We start from the raw sequence: 25,180 nt of genomic DNA on the forward strand, positions 1-25,180 counted from the left end.
TGGTACTCCTACTTTGTTATGCGCTAAGTATTATGTATGTAATGATATTTACGTGACAAAATTTATGGGAGGAGGGAGTATTATGTTTAGATATATTCCCTCTGTGCCATAAAAATATGAGCAATGAGTATGACACGAGAATTAAGATAAAATTGGTAAAGTAAGAGAGATTATGAGAATGGTATGGTAAAGTAAGAGAGATGAAGAAAATAGTAGTTAAAGTAGTGGATAGTGGGACCTACATTATTAAATTGATATAACTTTTCAAAAATGAGTTGCACATATTTTTGTGGGACATACGAAAATGAAAAGTGAACATATTTTTATAAGGCGAAGGGAGTATACATTTATATATGTATTCATATATAGATGAAGATTATATTATTACTTGCAAGTTGCAACATTACAAGCCTATTATTTCATTTTAGAACAAGTTACTAAAGGAGTACTAATACTAATAGAGCAAAAAAATTCATCCCAACAACATATAGTAGTAGTGTTCCAAGAAGTTAGATTATCATTTTAGAACAAGTTACTAATGGTTCATCAAATTTTTGGAGTTTCAAATAATTTTAATGTTTTATGCATTTGTAAATAGAGACCGACGCCACATGAGTAGCCTGACTTCGAACTCCTCATGACATTTTAGACTTAAGAGCCCAACAATCATTTATGCCGTTAGTGGGTAAGCAATCATATGTTGATGGTATTAATTCGCTAAGTTTATTTTACTAAACAAATTTCGAAGTTGTTACATTTAAATTTTAATAAACAAATTGGTAGAGCTTTGAATCGTTTAATGTTGTTCAAAACATAAATTTTTTGACGAGTGCTTGATAACCTCCTTGACAATAATGCGACAAAAAGGCTTTCTAGAATGAATATTTTATTGTTCAGTTGAATTCAAGCTTCTTAATAATCGAATTATAAGGAATTCTCAGTTAAAAATATAGGAGTATATGAAAACCTGAAAATGGTACGTAAAGTGGGACATAAAAAGTGAATCATTGGATCTCAAGTCAATTAGCTACAATTTTAATTTAATTATTAACTTAATATTTATTTAAAAAAAAATTAACTTTCTAAATTATATATATACCTTGCTTCAAAATTTATCAACTCTAATATCACTTTCTAATTTGTTGCAATAAAGTCTTGATAATAAGTTGTTCAATGGAGTATATGGAATGGGAGTCAGAGACACAAAAATTAATTAGAACTGTAAATTCCATCTGTGTCAAGATTTCCATATCTAATTGCAGTTTATGCATTTGTGTGTGTGTGTTTTAATTGAGCTATAAATAAGGTTCATTATTCACAATTTCATTTTTTTTAAAAATTATAAAGGGACGTTAAAAATGCTATTAAAGAAAAAACTTTTATAAGCAAATTTCATTGGCGGATAAATATATATTATGAAAAATCAATTTATTTCCAGTTTCTTACTTTTATCATGCTCCAATCTTCAATTCTTTTATATACTTTTATGTCATAAATATATGTTATCCAGGGGATATGTATATGATAATTAGATAACAGTGAAGAGAGTGCACTGATCTGTTAAAGTAAATATAAAACGGTGTTCCTCTTAACTCCATGTGAAAGTTATCAATTACTATATTGCATCTATATATGATAATATAATGATTTAAATTTGTGAGGATATGATTTTAAATTAGAGTAATTAATTACAAATAAGACAACACATGGAACGCAACGCCATTGGCAACTTAATTGAAGCCGAACAAGCTTAAAATATGTCACGCCGGACCACTAAATTGGTATTACTGATTACTCAACTTATATTTCATTAATTGTTATTTCCACCACAACCACCATATGTCGCTATTTCCTAATTACCACTTTTCATCGCAGCTCGGCGCGCTTCGCTAATTACAGTATATAATTAAGCCGGCTTCTCTAGCGGCTAAATTACGCTGTCTCAATTCTATTTGTGGAAATTAATATATAATTTTATCGAATGAAATTTCAATTGCTATAATTTTGTGCAACTATGTCTCGTGAATATTAGTAAATTCTTAGGTGCTTTATTAATTAATTGAGGTTTAATTATTATGTAAAATGAAAACGGGGATAATCCAACAGGTTGAAGCTCCGTTATAGTCAGCTTAAGTGAACAATATAGGACCTTGTTTTTAAAATATATAGTGATGAAAAGTACTTGATGATGACAAATAATAATATATAGAAAAATATACTTATATATTTAGACATAACGGGGTACAATGATGACAGTCGGTGGTGGAGCGGGAGGCGTATAGCTCACGAGGAAGAAGCAGCTGGTAACTTCAATGATATCATGCAAATATATGTTCATTATGATGAAAGAGTGAATATCTATACCAAATTTTTATTGCCTTTGGACCATCTATACATTATACTTTCATCTTTCACTTAATGGCTCTTTTTTTTTTATCTTACCTATTTTAGTACCAAAATTGTGAAAAATTATACTCCCCCGTCCCCAAGGTAGTTGAAACATTTCTTTTGGGCATGAGATTTAAGAAATTGATTTGTTAAATGTTAAAGCAGATAGAGTAAAGTTAGAGAGAGAATAAAGTATGTGAGTGTAAAGTAAGAGAGAATAAAGTTTTTACCAAAAAAGGGAATCAATCAATTACCTTGGGACAAACTAAAAAAGGAGTAGTAAGATTTTCTTGTTTTCCTTTTATTCTTCTTCTAATTGTGGCAATTTATGTGATAATGTGATTGCGATCAACGACAAAGAAGGTTGCTAGACACTTCAGTTGTTTTGGAGTACTACTCTAGCATCACATGATCAAGAATTGTGCTACAAACACGGTTGGATAGAAATACAATCTTGGTAAAACTTTTGTGACATTGAATTGTGTAAGAAATTAAAAGCGTTGAAAAAGATAAATAATGTATTTTAACCTGAGGGGACGAGATGGGTGGGACAATGATGGTGGTAATAATTGAGAAAGTTAACAAGCTAACAACCCTCAAAATAAATGAAAGATAGGACAAGAATTAATTACAATGATTCACATAACAAACACCAAAGTTATTTGTCACCACACAAAGTATTTATGGGCATAATTATCAAAAATGAAAAATCCCCAAACAAATCAAGTATGCACCGTGCGCATTTGGGTCCCATGTTGCTGGCTCATTAGTGATGAACAAGAATTTGGTAGGGACAAATTTTAACATAGATATCTAGGGTTGATAGGGTCCATTTTCCCCATTTCGACACATGGGGTTTTTAATTGCCTTTGAGAGTTAAATATTTCCAATTTGTAGTCATCAAAAACCCACAAAAAGAAATAATAGAAAATTAATTACAAGGGACCAATCAATATTTTATTGTCCCTTTTTGGTGTCTTATTGAAGTCTTGGAGTAGACTATTTCCTATTGGTTGGTAGGTTTTAATTTACTGTTGATCCTTTTTTCCCACTGAAACGAATTGTCTCATACACTCGAATTCAAAAAAATACGGCTAACTGAAATATTAGTATTACTAATAGAAAAGCAACAATTTACTGAGATCAATAAATCTAACATGAAAAGCTTCTTCCAATCTTCCTGAAGGATCTTCAGAGGGCATCTAGTTCAAATTTTGAATTACCTTTTTAAAATATATGTAGTCATAAAAGAAGAAGAGAAAGCACCAAGAAACTTTAATAATTTGAGATTTTATTTATAATGGGAAAAGGATCTTTATTGGTGACGAATTGGAGAATGCCCATACCAGCCAATACTATTGACATCAAGTAGTGTGATTAATTTACCATGACGTGGTAGGTTTAAGTACTACTACAATATAATAATCATAAAAGTTACTAATTCAAAAAAAATCTGGCTATGATTAAATGAGTACAAATGACAAGGAGGCGAACACTGAACACATACACATATTTCATACAAATAAAAAGACAGATAAGTACTGCTTTTTTTTTTCTTTTTGCTTTTTGTGGATTGATGTAGGATGACTAATTTAATCATTTAAGAAATGAATGATTAGTTATAGAGTTAAATGAAATGTGTACTTTCAAGCAGGGAATAACATAACTGTTGAAAAATTCAAAACAACAAAAGGGAATAAATGTATCACATATAAGAAAGTATAGGAGTATAATCAAATAATAAAATCTATAAAAAAATGGGAAAAGAAATAGAGTTGGAAAAGGAAGGTGTTTAGTAGTAGTAGAAGAAAGAGAGAGAGGTCCCAATCAGTTGCGGGTGGCCACCTTTTTCTCGTGCCCAAAAAAACTTTCCCAGCAATTCAGCTGAGTCTTGACAGCGAGCGAGGGACAATCAACACAAATGTTAGCCTTTCATCATTTAGGGCTCCATTCTCTTTCTCTCTCTCGATCGACAATTCGACATACATAAATATATATATATATATATAAGTCCCGTTTAGGCTTTCCATTCTCTCCTTGCTCAGCCTGTAGGGTTTTGAAAACATAAACTCTCTTCCTCGGGATCAGACCCGACACCTGAGAGACATTGCGTGCACGGGAGTCTTGGTCCCGAGAAGAACTACTACTACCTTCTTCCTCTTCTCACATTTGTCTGCTGCTTTCTTACAACTTCATTTCCGCCTCCCTTTTTTTGCACTTCGCCACGCCCCGATTCAACTGCTGTATCCAAGATCCATCCATCACTTGTATTATTTTCCATACATCTCATCAAGGTTTAGATTTATTCACTTCATCTCTCTCTCGTGTGTGTGTGCGTGTGAGAAAAAATGGTTTGTAGGTGATAGCCATTAGATGGTACTAAAAAAATATGGATTGACGACTATTACTTTAAGCTGATTAAGGTTAATTTGACAACTTGCTGATTTAGATTTAGCTGATGATTATTATTTCATGTTATTGAGAATGAGGCAGTTGATATATCGATTGATTCGTGCTTGCAAAAGAATTTGAGGTTTTCAATCTTTTGATTTTTGAGAAAGTAATATTTCTTGTGGCTTGATCCAAATCATGTTTCACGTTTGTTTCTTGTTTGTCACCTAGTTTCATTTCAGTTTTTGAATAAGAGTGTGCAATGGAAATAGTATTTGATACTGCAAATTGATTCTACATGATCTCTTTTAAAATGTGCATAATTATAACGGGAGTGATGAGAACTTTGCATGCATCTCACATGCCTATTTTTATTTTTCTCTATCATAATGATCACAGCACTATATAATATAGATTTAACCATTCATCTTGCATTGAGAAATTTTTGTGGTAATGAAAGATGAGATTATTATAGCCTTACAATTTCTAGTTGGAATCCCTCATCATTTGACTGCACGCTTAAGACTCAATATGCACGTTAATTTATTTTGTGATATTTTTCTTTTTTAGCCTTAGAAGGTGTATGAAAAAACTTTATAATTTCAATCCATATGAATTTCAAATGGTGTCATATTTAGATATTCCAAGTTTACTAGACTCTGATTGTGTTGGTCCAAATGGATAAGTACTTAGTACCATTATTAGTACTCTATGAAGATCACTTATTTTTCGTGAAGACACCTTTTGTTTTAGCCACTTTACTAATTAAATAAAAGTGGACAGGCATGTAATTGTGTGATGATGTTATATTTTCCTTTCATTTTTCCGTTGATAACTAATGTTGATATTAAATTCAAAAGGGAAGCAGTGTGATCTTAGATATGCATGCTTGCTTCTAGCTAGACATGAACTGAGTAATTCACTTATGTATGTTCTTGTTTCTTTACCTACACATAAAAAACCCAAAACCTATAAAGTAGTGCAACAAAATCTTAGCACATAAAAAATTAGGAAATTATGACACGCGCAAATGATAATATGAACATTAAGCAGACCAGCCACGGTAGGTTTTATTGAGTTCTTGGATGATTAGGCAGGTATTTGATGAACATGATGCGCCGAATTCTTTCCTTTATACAATCAATGAAAAAAGAGAAACAAACCCCTTTACTTTATAATAATTTGCTGTTTAAAAAAAGTAGAGTACTGGAGTAATTAATTTTGCTGAAACAGCAGGTGTGAGACGAAGAAACCAATTGACTGAGAGATCATGAATACGTTTTCACACGTTCCTCCGGGCTTCCGTTTCCATCCTACCGACGAAGAACTCGTCGACTATTATCTCCGGAGGAAGATCACTAACAGGAGTATCGACATGGACGTCATCAAAGATATTGATCTCTACAAAATTGAGCCCTGGGATCTCCAAGGTAGTACAATATCATCATTCCATTAATTGATACAGTATATACTGAAATCTGACATAGTTATGGTTGATTTTGGTAGAGCTATGCAGAATAGGAACGGAAGAGCAAAACGAATGGTACTTTTTCAGCCACAAAGACAAGAAATATCCAACGGGAACACGCACGAATCGAGCCACAGCAGCCGGGTTCTGGAAAGCAACCGGCCGCGATAAGGCCATCTACTCCAAGCATGACTTGATCGGAATGAGAAAAACCCTAGTTTTCTACAAAGGCCGAGCTCCAAATGGCCAGAAATCAGACTGGATCATGCACGAATATCGCCTCGAAACAGACGAAAACGGAACCCCTCAGGTATGTAGTAGACATTAATTAATTCCTCCATTTTTGCAGTTTTTGTGATATTTAACAAAACTTTTTTTAAAAATGTAGGAAGAAGGATGGGTGGTATGCAGGGTTTTCAAGAAGAGGATCGCGACGACGCAGAAAATGAGCGAGCACGATTCTCCAGTGTGGTACGAGGATCATGTCTCCTTCATGCCGGATATGGAATCACCTAAACAGCAGACGTTCAATCCGAATCTCTCATACAACAGCTATCCTTACAAGAAGGAAATGTCATTGCAGTACGGAATCCCGGCCGACCACTTCCTCCAGCTGCCCCTTCTAGAAAGCCCTAAGGTTCTTCAGCCTCCCTCCTCCATCAACTGCCGCTCCTCCGGCTTCGGTAACCACCACCAACACCTCGATCAAGGTTACCCCTCAGCATTCAGGAACACGAACGACCAATCTGGGGATCAGGTGACAGATTGGAGGGTTCTCGACAAGTTCGTGGCGTCGCAGCTCAGCCATGAGGAGGTTTCTAAGGACAATGAGACTTTTCCGGCTGCTGAGGAGGCCGGTCTGATTTCCGGGGATTTGAGCAAGCCAGAGAATGCAACCACCTCGTCTTCCAGTTGTCAGATTGATCTGTGGAAGTGATCGAATGGTGGAAGTGTGGCAATCGATTATACTGTTTCTTGTAAATAATAAAACTGATAATATGACCTAGCTATTGATCTTGCAATACGTACTACTACTATAGAAGCTAAATTAAAAAAAAAAAGTGGGCCGAAAAAACTTAGTACATATGTTATTCTTGTAAGATAATTTGAAGTGGTCCGAGGAAGCTAGCCTTGGCTGCTGCATGAGTTGAAACGGCAGCGTTTGCCTATTTGTTTTGATCTCATATAACCACAGAGATGTTTATGTTGTAATTGTGGTTGCAGAAGATCATCTGTGTAATGCCTCTGTATTCATCGGTGCAATATATATTTCCCTTTTCTATTATTGTAAAAACGACTTATTTTTATTTTTATGTCATTAACCAAGAAATTGTAATGGAACAAACGTAGGAAGAACATTTTTCATGAACTTAGATATTTTTAAAAGTATTAAATTGTATAGCCTTTATTTCGTATGTAGGCAATGTTGATCGAGTGTAAAATTTTGCTTATTGTAAATGAGAAGATATATTACTAGTAGTATTTATGAATATACCAGCACTACTAAACTTGATCAATAAGGAGGAGTCGAAAATCATAAATGTATAATAGTAAAAGCGCGTTAATGCTAATGGGTAATGATACAAAATAATTATGCAGTGCTGAAATGAATGTGAGTGATCTCAACAGAATAATTTCCTTTTCTTTAGTTTACTTTTGGTGTCCGAAAAGAACGTCACTTAGAAGGTCAGGCTTGTGCAATATTTGGTTTTGTGATCTTGATAGTTGGTATAGGATGGTCCGATACTTTTACAAAAGTTTTCTTATCCTTTACACATAAGTAAACTCATCTACTTGTAAAAGCTATCGAGTTTAATTGATAGATCGATGATGATGAAGATACAAATGGTCCAATGCCTGTCTACCTACTTTCTGTATGTATATATATAGATACACACACACACATATTATTAGTGAAATATATGTGGAGTGAATTGACTGAGTTGAACGATCAAATAAAAGTGACCACAAATGAAATTATAAGTGAAATATCTGTGGGGTGAAATGAGTTGAACGATCAAATATAAATGACCACGCATGAGTATAGAAACCTTTTTAAACTTTATGATAATTAATTCAACAAAGATATAGTTGTAACATTTAACATTTGCCAGTTGAATCTTCTGCAGCACTTCAATCTGCATTTGTGTATATTGCTACATGTCGGATGCAGAAATTGCAAAAAATAGAGACATATAGTAGTAGTATATTTTAAGAAGAGAAATTTAAATTTCCGGCGCTTTAGCTTGTGGAAGCTTCAGAAGGGTAGGGGGATTAGGAAAAAATGTGTTCCAGAATGTATTAGAAGAGGCATTGCATGTGCATGCTTTAAAATTTGTGAAGTTGAAGAATTAATGGTACATACAGACTATAGATATTATGGCCAGAAATATATAGGTATGTCCATGCATGTAGAATACATATGTATGAAAATGCAATGAATGCATGTGTGATCGTATACCATTACCAAGATGTGGGGAGTCTTCTTTGGCAGTTTCCAGTTTGTTGAATTGCGGCATGCAACCCCCCAAGTATGGAGATGGTAAGAAAAATATTGGTGTTTATATGGAGATATGTTGGCGCAGTTGGAGTGTCTTATCAAGAAATGTCGCAGGATTTCTAATTTGGGAAAAGATGGTTTGAAATTTCACTACTCATTTGACTTGAATCTAAGGAATCCTCTAGTCAATGCATGTTTCTTACGGTCAAACCAATGTGCGTTATCTAGAGAGAGAGAGAGAGAGAGATTTATAGTATATGTGTGCAAGTGCAGGAGCAGCATGATGATGGGGTGATTAGTATATTGTGTGCCGCAGAAGTAAACATGATTAAACAGACTTAACTGATCATGTGAAATGGTATAATGTTCCACCACCACTCTCCGCAGCCTGCATTCTAACAATTATTACCCCATTTTAGTACTATGTACTCTCTTACACTTACAAGTACTAGGTAGTATCTACGCTCACACTCAATACAAGAAATATGTTCATCACTAAAAGTGATGTCTCTTTATCTACATTTTGCTTTTCCATCTATCTACATATACCCTACTCTATAAATGATTTGAGTTATAATATATACTAAGTCGAAATAATATTCCAAGTGAGTATTGGAACATAAAAAATGTGAATTTCCTAAATACCGACCCCTTCCGAAAAGGGAGTGTATAATAAAATAGTGTGTATATATTTCTTCATGTCTAGTAGTCAGTCTGCCACTAGGGAGACAGCACATTCTTCTGTCCATCATTCTTCCTCCCCAGTGTTCTTTTCCTATATATTACAGTCAACTCCAAAGCAAAAACATAATCATTTATATTTTTCCTGAATGGATAATTATGTCTGGTATTATTTCTTTTCTCATAATAATACATGTCACCTCCTATTGCATTTTTAATACTAACTACTAAAAGTTAAATTTAATGCTTCAAATCGATATACATTGGATTTTGATATAGTTGTTTCTCTTCCTAACTTCAAATAAGTATGATAATATTCATATATAGCCTAAATCCATCAACGTGTATGATTTACCATCTATTCTTTATTTTAATTCCACGGACTGATCTTGGAAATTTTCATTATATGGATCATCTTGATTATAGTCCATGTCTGTATTTTACCAAATTTAACAGCACTATTTAAAAACTTAAATATGTATTTAAATTAGTTTAGTCATTTTATAGATGCCATTTTGTAGTCCTAGACTCCTAGTAGTGCCACAACACTATTTACCAGATAATCATGCATGTTTAAACTATAACTAATTACATGCATGTTTATATAATGCATTATTAAAGTAGGCATGTTCATTGATTATCAAAATTGACTTGCAAAAATTAAAATATCTGTACAGCATATATATAATTAAAAATTTCTAAAAGAATTAGATTTAGTAGAGAAGAATTATGTTAACACAGTTTGATGTACTTTGAAAAAAATTAAATAAATAAAAGTAAATTTATATATGTTAAAAACACTTTTAAATATCATATCAGGTGCCCGGGTTCTACTAGTATTATATACCAAACTAGTTTAAAACGTTAAACGTCAGACACATCATTATAAAATAACACGGAGTTGATTACAACTGTATTTGTATTTCATTATAAAAATTCAAAGATTTAAAAACAATGACGTCATCTAACGTAATTTTAAAAACCATAGATCATTATAACTTTTTTATTAGTTCATTATAATGAATCCAGATTATCTTATAATAATATTGTTTGGCGTTTAGCGTTTAAGATTAGTTATGTATTGATCACAGTCCTCAAGTGCCTAATAGAAATATTATACTCACAAGTCAGATACTCAATCTATTACATAAAATCTAAAATATCTTTAAGATTTACAAACATTTTGGTCCTAAAAGGTTAAAACTTAAAAGGTGAAAATTGACTTTATGTGTTATTACAAGCTTAAGTTCATTACTTGAGAAGCATAAGATTATATCATAACACGGTTGCCTTCTTCATGGAGTATTATTCATGCTTTGATAATTTTTTGGTTATTAGATCTAAGGGTTATACGACAAGCCTAGTGACTATTCTTTATACTGATGTTTTGATTAATTTAATGAGTTATGAATAGTAATGATAATTTCTGCAATTTAAAAAGTATATAATTGTACTAATAACCTTAATTAAATGCTTTCAGTATGTTGATTAATACTAGGATAACACATGGTCCACTGGGACAAATACAAAATTCCGCCCTTGATTCCTTAAATTGCGCCATAATATTGGCACAGTTACACCGCAAATCCATGTTTTAAAAAAATGAATACTATTACTTATTGAGTTATGAATTATGATGCCCGCAGTGGCGTAGCGCAGTTGGCAAGGGGCAAATCTCATTGCTGTCGTGTAGTTGCTTTCATCTCTCAGGCACAAGTGTGTTGTCGTGTAGTTGCTTCTATCTCTCAGGCACAAGTGTGAGGCCTTGAGAGATGAGCTTCTTGCAGTTAGTGGGTTAGGCATCCCTCTTAACGGGCTACTGCGTACCCTGATTTAACCTCCCACATGATGTCGGGCCGGAGTGTGTAGTTGCTTCAATCTCTCAGGCACAAGTGTGAGGCCTTGGGAGATGGGCTTCTTGCAGTCAGTGGGTTAAGGCATCCCCTTAATGGGGTACTGCATACCCTAATTTAACCTCCTCACATGATGTCGGGCCGGAGTATGAGGGCTGCCTCGCCTTTTTTGCTGCAATGAATTATGATGCTTTAGTGAAGTTTTAATAATTTCGTACCCGTCTTTCTTAGACAGCATAACAAATTTTTCTTGTTTTATAGTATGTACATGGTTTTGTAAGCAGGTTTATAAAATTGTAATGATCACATTAATTTGAATCCATTGATTATGTATTTTGACTTGAATTGAAAGCGGATGAAACCGTGGAATAGGTGAGAAAATTGTGTGGGAATGCATGCGGTCTACGAGCATTTTTATCTATTACACTCTGAAAGGAATCAGAAACAATAAAATACAATATAAAAACAAAGAGCACAAGTAACTGAAATAGTATAACCTGCGGATGCTACCACAAAAACAAAAAACAAAGAACCCTCTATCACCAAGATGAATTACGTTTCCGTTGATACTCTTGGATTTGCATATCGTTTCCAAAATTAAAATGATTTTTCATCTATTTTCATGGACCGGGCTAAAAAAATATTAGTACTAAAATTGCTAAGTGATGAAATGTTTGTGCTTTTGTTATTAGACCAAGGGTATCCACTTGGGGACTAGTGACTATTTTTCGTGCTGATGTGGCACCTTGAATGATGAGATCCACTTCCCATTTAGTTAAAGATGAATGGGTCTATTGCCACTCAAAAGACTTTGAAAGACTTTGATTCGTGATAATATTTGCATTTTACCTCTCAAAAGCTCACCATTATATATTGCAACCAATTAAGAGAATCTGTTCAAGTTCAATTTATTTGGGTGTTTCACTAAGCCTTTTGGAATTAGAGATCCAAATGGAAAGCTATTCCAGAGATAGCCCAAGCCCAAGCCCAAAATGAGGTAATTCACTAGAAATCATTAAATATATCAATAAATATTTTAGAAAATTACATGAAAAATATTTTTGGCTAATAAATCTAAAATCATTACAATTAAATAAATAAAATAGGACAACATATAAAATTAACAAAATATTAATAAACCAGCATTATTTCCATTTTCTGGACCACAAATAAAATATTGACGAAAGTGTGTGAAAGCAAGTTAGTTATGCAGTAAAATCGCAAAAACTCAAATAGCAATTTTATTTCCAGCGTTACACAATAAACTCAAATAGCAATTTTATTTCCAGCGTCACACAATCAACATGGATCTCTATTACAGCCTTACATAAACTACGTGATATAAAACATAAAAATAAAGAAGGGAAAAAACCAATGATTCTAAAAAAAATTAAAGCAATCATCCCTGAAAGATGTGAGGCTTTTTTTGTGCAGAAGAATTGCATGTGGCAGATGCAAATGAATCAGAGGGGAAACTGGCGAATATCGGCAGACCCCATTTTCCATATCTTAAGAGATGCAGTGACGCTCGCTCCAGTAGCGTTGTTGAACAAGAAAACTCGGGCTGCGCCGTTGATGGCCTTTGTAGGATACACTCTTGAAGTGATCACTCTTCTCCCTCCTTGAGCAAAGCTCTCAACGATCGAGTGGTCCACCTGCACCCACACCGTCATCATTTATCAAACTAAAATCAGAATAAATAAACAAGTTAGAGTTTCATTCCTGTCTCACATACCAATGATCTAATACTGAACTTTTCCCCATCAACAACTGGAACGCTGCTTCCATAAACTGTTTTCACCACATCAGGAGCTTGGGAAGATCTAAATCAAAACAAACATTACACTAATGCTTAATTTGTAAGCACTAAGAAATCGAACCGAATGTGAATTGACCAGAAACTAACCTTAGTTCATCAGCACAAAAATGAGACTCTGTCTTGCCATTAGGCCCTTTAGCTACATAGAAGTAGATTGGTGTCGACTCGGTTAGATTGTCATCAGCCAGAACAAGGATTCCGAATGGTCCCAAGAATCCCCTATTGGCAGCACCACCGCTGGTAGTGCAGTCGTATCCTGCGCCAGCTTCAGGGGCTGCCTCAACGGCCTCTTGCTCGACCTCAAACGACACCTCCACGTCTAGCTGAGAGGCGGAATCAATTGCAACCGGCACAATCGAACCCGGTCCAAGCTTCACATCAGCCTCAACACTGTCACCTCGTAAGCTCTCAAGTTCTTCCACTGGCCACTGAAGCAAGTCCGTACCTGTCTTCTGGTCGTACACAACCGTTCTAGGAATAGACTGATCCAAAACAACAATTAATGTCATGTCAGCAAAACTAATGGGACACCGTCTCGTACGTACCCAGTCAATCATAATTGCAGGAATAAGCTCTCTTCTCATTTTTCTCTCTATTTATACAATTATGATTGGCTGGACACACCAGATGACAATATGTCCAAATCATTGAATTTTTACTCGAATGCAAGAGCAAAACTGGTTAATGAAATGTACCTGAACACAAGCCCATCCCTTCATGAGATCAAGTCCTTCAGCATCAGATTCACTAATCCAACCCCACAGAATCCTCCTCTGCTTGTTGAGGTCGTAGAACGTCTTTGAAGCGTAGAATATGCCGTACCAACGTCCAGCTCCGGGTTGTCGGGTGTCCACTTATTGCCGATCGGGTCATATGTCCCGATGGCATAATAGTCGTGCCTGTCATCATCCATGCTGGCCTTCATCACATGCTTCACCCCGGGTCCGTTGACCGACGTGTCCAACCCGTTTGAGTCGGTCAATGAGACAGGGTAGAAGTCAATGCACTCCCACATACCCGTGCCCGCAACGTGGTGCAAGTAGCCATCCAACAGGTCGTATTTGATGAAGTCGGACGTCTCGTAGACCATGGAGATGCCGGTTTTGTTAACCTTGGAACCGATGGTGATGCGCCACTTGTCGCCGCCGGGGCTGAGCCAGGCGGTGGTGGGGTCCCGGAAGTCCTTGGAGCCGATCCCGGGAGGGGGGAAGAGGACCGGGTTGCTGGGGCTCTTGACCCAGTCGATGAGGAGCGGGTCGGATAGATTGGCCGGGTAGGCGAGGCACTGGACCTGAACGGCGTCGGTGGTGTCGCCGGTGTAGAGCATGATGATCTGGCCGTCGGGGAGGATGGTGGCGGAGCCGGTCCAGACGCCGTTGACGTCGTACCATTGGTCGGGGACCATGGCGTAGGGGAGGTGGAACCAGTGGATTAGATCCTTGGAGACCGCATGGCCCCATGTGATGTTACCCCACACAGCTGATTCTTGATTGTATTGGTAGAACAGGTGATACCATCCCTTGTGGAATAATGGACCTGTCGTTTTGCACCAAATCATTGTCGTTTTATATATATTTTTTTTCAATACAATAAACAACTTAACATGATTTGAATCATTGTCGTTTTATATATATATTTTTTTTCAATACAAAAAACAACATAACATGATTTGTCCATCTTTCATGTTCATATAAATGTGCAACCATGTGGCTATTTATTAACTACTGATTACATATATCTATTAACATCGTCGTTTATTGATTTATTACTACTAAATATAGTAACAAACTAACTCATAAATATTTTTTTTATTAATAAACCTCCGTAAGTGAATCGCCAAGGCCAATTAAAGCAATTAAATCTTCTTTGTGGTGAGTAATGAGACTACTTCGAAATTCAAAGTACATGTCAAATAATCAATCTAGTATTTACTCGCGTATATAATAAAAACATAAATTGAAGTACTTATGTACCAATATACTCTATTAATTAGTTTACATAAATAGTGGGTTAATGATGAAGATAAATTAGGGGGAAATCAAAAAATTATCAAGAAGATCCAAAACGATGCATATTTTGTAAGTGATTTTATACTTTTGGACTAGGGGTGGGTCGGTACGGTATACCGTACCGACCGTGCCATACCGCATACCGTACCGGAAAGTACGGTATGACAAAATTCAATACCGATACCGTACCGAATTTTCGGTATACCGAAATTCCGGTATACCGGAAATTCGGTATGATATTTTTTGATACCGTTACCATACCGTTATTACGGTATACCGTACCGTGTTTCGGTATACCGTTTTTTAATGGTATACTGAAACACGGTACGGTATACCGTAATAACGGTAACGGTAACGGTATACCGAAAAATAATTAGTTTCTTGATTTGTTCATTTACTAATTGGTTTCTCGATTGTTCATTATTTTTTGCTATCGGTAATTCGTCCATCACTCTATTCAATTTTATATTTTGGTTAGCATGTTATCAAGTACCATATTATATTTGTTGTTGCCGATGATGTTGATCTTTAAGTATCTTTTAATATATATTTATGGATTATTTTGATTACATATATTCAGAATTTTATCTCATAATCGTGGTTAATGATAAAATGAAGGTACTTATTGATTATTTTTGGCTATTTAGACCAATAGTAGTAATAATTGGTCTTACAAATCCAAATAGATTTACAAGTGTAATGAAATAAAGATTCAATTTTTTCCCCCTAGACTTTAATTTCAACCTATCATTATAAACATGCATACAAATTCTCAAAAATATAAACAAGGCACGGTCTTCCTTTGATTTGAATAAATTTTTAAAATACTAGCAAATAATATTTTTTTAATGTGAAAATACTAAAATTCAACATATATCAAAATTTGGCTCATTTGTTGGTTATGATGAGTATATTTTAAAGTTTTTTTTTTTTTTTTTTTTTTTTTTTTTAAATTTACTTCATATATTTATATCATATATATGAAGGAGGAAATTACAAATCAACTCCTATAACAAGGAGGAAAGAAAAATTACGCCACCCAGGGTTCGAACTCGAGACCTCCAGGATGGACGCGGTATCCAGCACCCTTTACCGCTAGGCCAAGGGGCTTGGATTATTTTAAAGTTAAGGGTTTAGGATTTAGGTTTCAAGGTTTGGGTTTTTAGTGTATAGGTTCGCTATATTGCAATGAAATGAATCTCGACTAGAAAGTGTCTCACCAGTGCAATATTAAATTATTGCAACGTAAACTTGCTCCTACAGTTATAACTCAACGATTAATTCATATTTTCACAGATTTAAAATGCTTTTTAATTTTAAGTCTGATATTTAAATGTCAAGACAGTTTATTAAAATGTCAACACAAATATGTGTTGAAATTTTAATGTGATCGTATAGACATTTTTAAGAAAATGTAGCATTTAAACACACTCTTGTGTCTATGTGGGGTTAATGTGATTGAAAAAGTATAATCCAAAGTAAGAGGATGTCGAATATTCTTTTGTTTATCATTTCACAACTTTTATTTCGCAAAATGAAATAAATATGAAGAAATTAAAATGGCCCGTGCATCGCACGAGCGTGACACTAGTTAGTAATTTAAATTGGACATTTATTTCTCTTTAAGAATTAAGAATGACTGATCAATTTATTCATCCTTCAATTTAAGTAGTATATAAAATAAGATAACATACAATGAATTAAACACTAATTAAACGATTTGATTCATTTTCAGCTGCACATATTTTTAATTGACATTTTATGAAGTGGGACGAAGAATAAAAGAAAATTTTTAATTACTTTGTATATTTGGAATATGACATTACACAAAGAATCATATACTAAATGGTGTGAGTTAATACAAATTCTTTCAAATATGCTCTATTGAAACATATTCCCGATATCGTATTTCCAATCTTCTTTCGGTGTTATGTGCTATTGTGTTTATTATATTTAATAGGATGAGTTGATAAAAAAATAATTCAGGTTAATTTTGAATTTGTTTGAATAAATTATCATTTGAATGTTTAATTTTATTGTATTAATTGATGTATTAAATTTTTTTTGATATAATATATATAAATGTAATATATATATATTACAACATATTTAATATTAATATATATAGGGATGTATTCATTTCCTTTTCCTATATTTCCTCCTTTTTCCTTCTTAATATCAGCCATTAGATTAGAGAAATGGACGGTCAAGATCAACATTGGGTAATTAATCCCGTGTTGCATTATTTGTCCTATTTTGTGCATTATGAGGGTACAATAGTAATCTAATAATGGCTGGAAACCGCTACGAATAATGCACCACATGGTCACGAGTAATATATATAATTGATTATATAATGCACAATATGTTAACTGCAATGCATACGAATAAGATGTACCATGTTATGATGTTTGGACACACGTTTCTTGTTTCCCCTAAGGGTTTAATAAGCTTAGGGGCTAGGGTATAGTACGTAGACACGTATGTAATCTTCAATTATATCCATTACTCGTTACCATGTGAAGATTACATACGTGTGTACGTACTATACCCTAGCCCCTAAGCTTATTAAACCCTTAGGGGAAACAAGAAACGTGTGTCCAAACATCATAACATGGTACATCTTATTCGTATGCATTGCAGTTCACATATTGGCATTATATAGTCAATTATATGCATTACTCGTGACCATGTGGTGCATTATTCGCAGATACCAAAATGTGGCAGTTACTTTTCCGTCAAATGTCAATAATAACCCTGTAATGCATACAACCACCTTCTATAATGCAACACGGAACCAGTTTTATAGAATCAATCTGATCCGTTGATGCCTTAGATCTAACGCGTAATATTAAGAAGGAAAAAGGATCTAAGATGTGAAAAGGAGAATAACGCTCCCCAATATATATATATATATATATATATATATATATATATATATATATATATATATAAAATAATCTATCGGTATACCGGTATACCGTGGATTCGGTATATACCAAAGTTTCGGTATACCGTGGTATACCGGTATACCGTGGATTCGGTATACCGCGTATAGAAAAATTGATACCGTTACCGTACCGAAACACTGCGGTACGGTATCATACCGTACCGGAAACTGCGGTATACCGAAAAATCGGTATTTTCGGTGTTTTTCCGGTACGGTAAGTCCGGTATTACGGTATTTCGGTATAATTTCCCACCCCTATTTTGGACCATTAGTTGATTTATTTATCATTCCTCTAAAAATTTATGACATAGATATACTACTCCCTCCGTCCCATGTTACTTGCACTTTTGTTTTTCGGCTCGTCACAAACTCCTTACACTATTTATAGTTTAAGTTAGAATTAATGCATTTAATTAATATGTTAGTTTAAGTTAAAAGTTCATTTATTAAATGATGTCTCATTACACTTAAAATTCAAATTTAATTACACTAAAAAAATGGATCACAAATTTATGGTCTAAAATGAAAAATGCAAGTAACGGAGGGAGTACAAAAATGGGCACTATCAAAAAATCATCTCAACAAGGAAGCAATAATGCTAATCTATATATGCCCGCCCCTCCCCCCCAAAATCTAAATTTAATTTAATTTTCACAGATGTCGTGGGTAACTTACCTGCCACTCATTTGTCCAAATTCCCACATAAAGTTCAAAATTTTCAAGATACGCCAAAATGACAATGTAAAAGAACCGCAGACTTACGAGAAGATAATAAACTTTAAACCTAATATAGTTTTAATGAGCACATAAAAAAGGAAAAAAAAAAGGAAATAAAGTAAAAAGGATTTGGTGAAAAGCTCACCATTAGGATCTGCGCAGAAGCCGCCAGAGATTCACCAGTAGAAAATAATTGGAATAACAAATCAATCGAAAGAGTCAGATCGATCATGTGGGAAAGCGACGTATAATTATTAAACCCAAAATCAAATTAAAAAAATAGGAAACCGACCATTCATCCAATTCTGTTCCGGTTGAAAGTGGAAAGCTGTTCTCTGCCAGGATAGCATGATGTTGTTCCATGGGAAAGTCAAAGCATTGCTGCTGACTTGACGGAAAACCTTCTCCGACAAGCCCTGCGACACCCCTCGCGAGAGCGGAGGTGCGGTGTGATCTGCGGCGGCGGCGTCGTTGAGTTTGATTAGAGAGGGTGGGGTTTGGTTTGTGAAGAGGAGGAGAATTAGAGATATGAGGAGGAAGGATGAGAGGAGAATGGTGGGGAGGAGCTTTTTGGAAGGGCGGGGCGGAGTAGGGGAGGAGGGGAGAGGGAGGTAAGAGGCGGCGCCTTCCACGTCATAAGGAGAGGCTGTGGCCATGGCTTGCCGCCGTCGATGGAGGACTGAGAAATCAAATCGGAATGGTTTAAGAGTGCTTAAAATACTTCAGATTTAAAGCACCATGATTGGCTGGAATTATTAGGTGTGTGTGTGCTGAGTTGGAATTTTGTCGGATCGATATTTTTTTATTTTGATTTTGTATTTTTACTAGAGTGAACTACAAAAATACTACTCCTTCCGTTTCGTCATAGTTGAGTCATATTATCATTTTGGGAAGTTTCTTCATAGTTGAGTAATTTCCAAAAAAAGAAATAATTAGTAGATTTAATGGTGATTTATGTATATTTATTAACTATCCTAATTACACTTAATTAGTGTAATTAAATGAAGAAAACAAATCGCCCTTTTGTTTGGCTCATTATCAGCGTCTGCCTTCTCTCTCGACACAACAACTATCCCTTCTCTCTTCCCTAATTCTGAAACCCTAGATCCACCGCCTTCATCCTTTCTCATTTCGCCGACCACACAATGGACCAATCGCACTACCCCGATGGTGATGGATGGATTAACCCTCGCATCACCCGCGTTCCAGCTGGCTCGCGCAGTAGAGGGCCGATTTCGTCCGCTTCCGGGAGAAGAGGTCGTATCTCGGCTAGTTCCCGGGAAGAGGTCGTATTTTGAGCAATTCCCGCCGTTGATCTCGACAATCAGCCCGAGATGATGAAGGGTTAATCCACCATCTATTCTAGTTCATCTGCCGTTCCCACGTCGGAGAAACCCGCCGAAAGCGTTGGTGCCTCTCCCTTGACCGGAGGCCTTGAGGGTGGTGTCGACGGCTCTCGAACTCCGGCCGGTTGTGTAATTGGCGGTGATGGCAGCGCCTCCCCGACTGAAGGCGTACCTGGAGGTGAAGGCCGCGCCTCCCCGACCGGAGGTCGGACTGGTGGTAAAGGCGACGCCATCTATGAGGTGACTGACAGCCCAGTAATGTCTGATGAAGAGTTTGTAAGGCGATATGTCATCACCGAGGCTGACAAGGAAGCATGGGAGAGAAACAAGGCCGAGGCAGAAAGGGAGGTGAAGGCACTCTTCGGTGAAAATTGCTTGGATCCGTAATATGGGTGAGATCTTTCTGTATGCTTACTTTAGGGTTATAGATTGTCATTTGTGTTTTGATATGTGGTCGTTTGTTATGTTTGTGTGATTCGTAATATGTACTCTAATTGAATGGGCTGTCTTTGGTTTATATATCTGTGATTGTGCTGGTGATGTTGTGATGATTTGAATTTGGTTGGTGATGGTGTTGGTGATGTTGTGAATTTGGTTGGTGATGGAGCTGTTGATGTTGTGATGTTGTGAATTTGGTTGGTGCTGGTGCTGGAGATGTTGTGTTGTTGTGAATTTGGTTGGTGATGGTTCTGGGGATGTTTTGATGTTGTGATTTTGGTGGTGATGGTGCTGTTGATGTTGTGTTGTTGTGAATGTGGCTGGTGATGAATTGTTTGCACAGTTACATGCATTTAGATAAACATAATCCATGATTTCTGCACAGTTACAACATTGTACAAACACAAAATGCATCATTTCAGCCTATTGACTGCATATTCAAAATACTAGCATGATATGTGCATTCATGTGTATTCACTGAATGCATCATTCATGCATAAAGGCAGCCTATCCAAAAACACAAAAGCTTCTTCTATACTTTCATAATCCTAATGACTGTGCAATCATCTCCAATCCCTGGTTGCTCCCTTGGTCCCGCATATAAGCAATTGCTTGCATAGCCAGCTCCACCGGAACTCTTAGATCCATTAGAAGTTGATTAGTCCTCCTTAAATGTGCTTTCCCTATGTGGGGCAGCTTGTAGCTGTTATGACCCCGGACTTTCATGATTTCCATGAAACAACCTTGAAGACTTAGGAAAACATTGTCCAAAGTCTGTGGCTGTAATTCATTGAATGATTGCACCACTGCATTGACTAAATCATCCACATTTTTACATGCAATCTGAGTTTGCAGTGATTGTATTGCTCTGAACCAACCCAAATCATTGACATTAGTGTCAGGTGAGTTAGGTGGTTGTTGCACAAGTGATATTGAGAAACCATTTTGTTGTGCAGCTTCTTTGAAAGCTGGATCATTGTCTTTGATGTGTGGTCTTGCATTGTCTTGTTGTATCTTGAGAACTTTAGTTGCCCCATCAGACCACTTTGCTATGATGGCAGGTAATATCTGTTCCCAACAAGGTGCCATGCATTAAATCATCATTTGCACAACATTACAAAGCTTCAGTACTAGTGTATCATGAGTATGTAGTTACACTGGTATGTAATGGCTGATGTGCACACATTTATTGCATTACAGAGATGTAAACATTACCTCATTTGCACAACATTACAAAGCTTCATTACTAGTGTATCATGAGTATGTAGGTACTTTGGTATGTAATGGCTAATGTGCACAAATTAATTGCATTAAAGAGATGCAAACATTACCTTGTTGATCAAGCAGTCCCTGGTCATATCTTTTGTGATACTCTCTATGGGTTTTGTCTCCAAAGTGCCTGCCATTCTGTTCTTGCTTGACCTTTTGGCTGGAACTTGTTTGGTAAATGGAAAAATTCCAATTTTTCCATCAAACAAGACTTCACCATTAACACCAAACAAGGGCTTACAAACTGCACACATGAACATAATTTTTTATATGAACTGCTTATTTTTACATGTTCTATGAGGTTCTTCCTCTCCTGGAGCAAGATAGAATCTTTGAGCTCCTTTTGTCATGTAGAACCACATTTCATCAATGTGTATGATGTTGTACATGTTCCTGAACTTGGTCTTGTTCAAGATCCTATCTAGTTCTAAAGATTCAACTGTGAATCTCAGTCTCAACAACTTGTTTGCAGCTGTTAAGCTGGGCTTAATGGCTGATGTGTGTGGCCTAATTAGGCTAGCCTTAACCCACCTCCAAACAGTGGCTTTTGAACAACCCAAACAGGCTGCCACACTTAAGAGGTTGCATCTCTTTGAGAAATGCATACTCTTGAGTACCTCAACATCCAGATACAACTTTTTGGGGTAAGTTCTCATTTTTTTAGACTTACTAATTGCATTGATTGTCCTCTTTGTTGTTGTTTCTTTGCAGCATTCCACCACCGTGTACAGGTTTGACGAGAGATTTTGACTTTGAGTTGTGCCTCCTTAAGTGTGCTGCGAGGAGGAACAATGCCGATGCGCCTTCCAATGATGAATTGAACCACTTGGTTCTTGAATTCTGAGGAGTACTCTTGATGCCTCATTATGAGCATTTAAGGCAGTGGTTGAGCAGTGGTTGGATAGAGAGCATTTCCTCCATTTGGTGTAATAGTAGTGGTTGGGAAATGCTTTGGTATTAGTGGAGTATTAATACAGTGAATGGAAAGTGGCGCCACCTTTAAAGTGAATGGAAAGTGGCGCCAATATTTTGGTGAATTTTTTGTAATGTGTTTGACTTGAATTTTGAAAAGTTACAGAATTCATTGTGAGTTAATAAAAGACCACCTTTCATTCTACTGTCTGTTTTAAATATTGAAAAGTTACAGAATTCATTTTGCACATTGTATGTCTATCTCTTTTTTATCTACAGAATTTAAATATTGAATGTGAATATTTAATAATTAAATAAATAAATCATTTAAAAAAGAGAATTATGTTTTCAAGTTTAAATAATAATTCAAATCAAATTTGAAATTCAAATCTAAAAAGTCCACCTACTTCATCTACTTTATTATCTACCCACTTAATCCACTAAATATCCCTTTCTTAGACTCCGTGCCGAAAAGTTCCGCCTCAACTATGACGAAACGGAGGGAGTACTATGCATTTATTTTGCCAATGAACACTGGACTTTTAAAATAACCCCAGACAACCCTCTGGACTAAGGGTTTATCTCGAAAATGGTTTTTTTTCACTGTTTCGTGACGAAAATACTTTTCTGGGGGTTTTGGTGGGTTTGGGCAATTTGGTCTTTTTACATTTTAAATTTGATATTATTTCAGTGATATATTAAATCTGATATTATTTCAAAATTATCATTCTTCTTCCCTTTTGCCATCTTTCACTTTGTTTCTTTATTTCAATATTAGATTTAATTTTATAAAATTAAATTTTAAATTTCAATTTTTAAATATCAATAATTTTTTTTAATTAAAACTATTAATTCATGGACACTATAAATATTGATTAAAACTATTAATTTTTGTTATTTAATATAATATTCAACTGAATTGAAGAAGTACAGATTAATGATGATGGAAAAATAAGAGCTATTCTATTTAGCCTTCGTTCGGTTGTTATAATTGCTTGTGATTAAATATTATGAAGTTGACTAAAAATTTGATATAGGAGAATTTTTGTTGAAGTTTTCTAGTTAATTTTGATTGTTTTCAAATTAATAAACGAAAATTATATTAGTCTTACATCAGATGCATATTTATTTCGGAATAAATCGTGTTATATGATCTATTTATGATTAAAACTATTAAATATTGATTAAAACTAAGGAGTCGTCGTACCTTATTGATTAAATATTAGACACTATCAAATATTGATTAAAACTATTAATTTGTTATTGAATAGTAATTTTAATAATTAAAATTTTTTATTGATATTTAAAAATCAAATTTTAAAATTTAATTTTATAAAATTAAATCTAATATTGAAATAAAGAAACAAAGTGAAGGATGACAAAAGAGAAGAAGAATGATAATTTTGAAATAATATCAGATTTAGTACGTCACTGAAATAATATCAGATTTAAAATGTAAAAAGACCAAATTGCCCAAACCCCCCAAAAGAGTGTTTTCGTCACGAAACAATGAAAAAGGACCATTTTCGAGATAAATGCTTAGACCAGAATTGTCTGGGGATATTTTGAAAGTACAAGATTCAATGACGAGAAAAACGCATAGTCCAGGGACTATTTTTGTAGTTCACTCTTTTTACTAAGTAAAACCGTTCATCTAATAAATTTTCTACTTCTTTGGTGTAGCAACGGGAAAGATTTAAATATGCTCACATGTGTATCTATAATTTGCTGTGACGCATAAAAATGTGAATGAATTTGTTAGATCTGAAAATTTGTTTAATATAATGATATCTGTTGTACGTATACATAACCAAATTTTGCTATACCTTTTATAGTGTTTCAATTTACATTTCCTCATTATCTTAACCTTGACCCTAAAATAACAATAAACGGTAGTAGTATAAATGTATAATGTTCCGTTTTATATTTTGTTGTGTTTAGTTTAATTCCCTTCATGTACATTAAATATTAGTACTACTCATAATTTTGTATTGAACGAACACATAATGTTTACATCCCTAAAAAAACAAAAATAACTCACTCAATCGACTTTATGCAATGACAGATTTACCATCCTTGAGTGAAGACAGACACCTTTTGAAACCTCCCCCACTTATGAACTTGTAATTGCAAAACCATTAACAACATCGGACACACCCACAAGAAAAGAGATCCCACATGATCAGAAACAGACAGTGGCAAATACATAATGTGTAACGATATTTTATTGGATTCTCTTATTTATGAGATCAAATTATCACATCTGTATACATTTGTGTACAGCTTTTAGGTTTATATATAGTAAATTAATACTCTCTCCCTCCCTTAAATTTTGTCACATTTTCCATTTCCGTTCATCCTATAAAATTTGTCACATTTCACTTTTTATCATTTTTTTTATTATATCTCATATTCCACTAACTCATTCCAACTTAATTT

The 25,180-nt window shown here is 34.9% G+C and overlaps 2 protein-coding genes and 1 pseudogene across 3 annotated transcripts; 1 reads left to right on the plus strand and 2 right to left on the minus strand.

Moving 5' to 3' along the window:
- The first annotated feature begins 4,415 nt into the window (after window positions 1-4,415).
- LOC121796429 (NAC domain-containing protein 7-like) lies at window positions 4,416-7,541 on the plus strand. 2 transcript variants are annotated; one of them, XM_042195295.1, is made up of 4 exons: window positions 4,416-4,682; window positions 6,013-6,209; window positions 6,286-6,557; window positions 6,636-7,541. In XM_042195295.1, exons 2-4 carry the CDS (start codon window positions 6,050-6,052, stop codon window positions 7,182-7,184), a joined length of 981 nt encoding a protein of 326 aa, XP_042051229.1. In that variant the 5' UTR covers window positions 4,416-4,682; window positions 6,013-6,049; the 3' UTR covers window positions 7,185-7,541. The 2 variants fall into 2 exon arrangements, with proteins under 2 accessions (XP_042051229.1, XP_042051228.1); XM_042195294.1 differs by having other exon boundaries at window positions 4,417-4,682; window positions 6,016-6,209.
- A 4,993-nt stretch (window positions 7,542-12,534) lies between these two features.
- Window positions 12,535-19,479, minus strand: LOC121797147 (annotated as a pseudogene).
- A 1,621-nt stretch (window positions 19,480-21,100) lies between these two features.
- Window positions 21,101-22,218, minus strand: LOC121796514. Its single transcript, XM_042195347.1, has 3 exons — window positions 22,119-22,218; window positions 21,892-22,073; window positions 21,101-21,628 (listed from the first exon to the last, which is right to left on the minus strand). The coding sequence occupies exons 1-3, from the start codon at window positions 22,216-22,218 to the stop codon at window positions 21,101-21,103; spliced, it is 810 nt and encodes a 269-aa protein (XP_042051281.1).
- Window positions 22,219-25,180: the final 2,962 nt, after the last annotated feature.

Source organism: Salvia splendens, chromosome 3, assembly GCF_004379255.2.
Source record: "Salvia splendens isolate huo1 chromosome 3, SspV2, whole genome shotgun sequence".
In the NCBI taxonomy this organism is placed as follows: domain Eukaryota; kingdom Viridiplantae; phylum Streptophyta; class Magnoliopsida; order Lamiales; family Lamiaceae; genus Salvia; species Salvia splendens.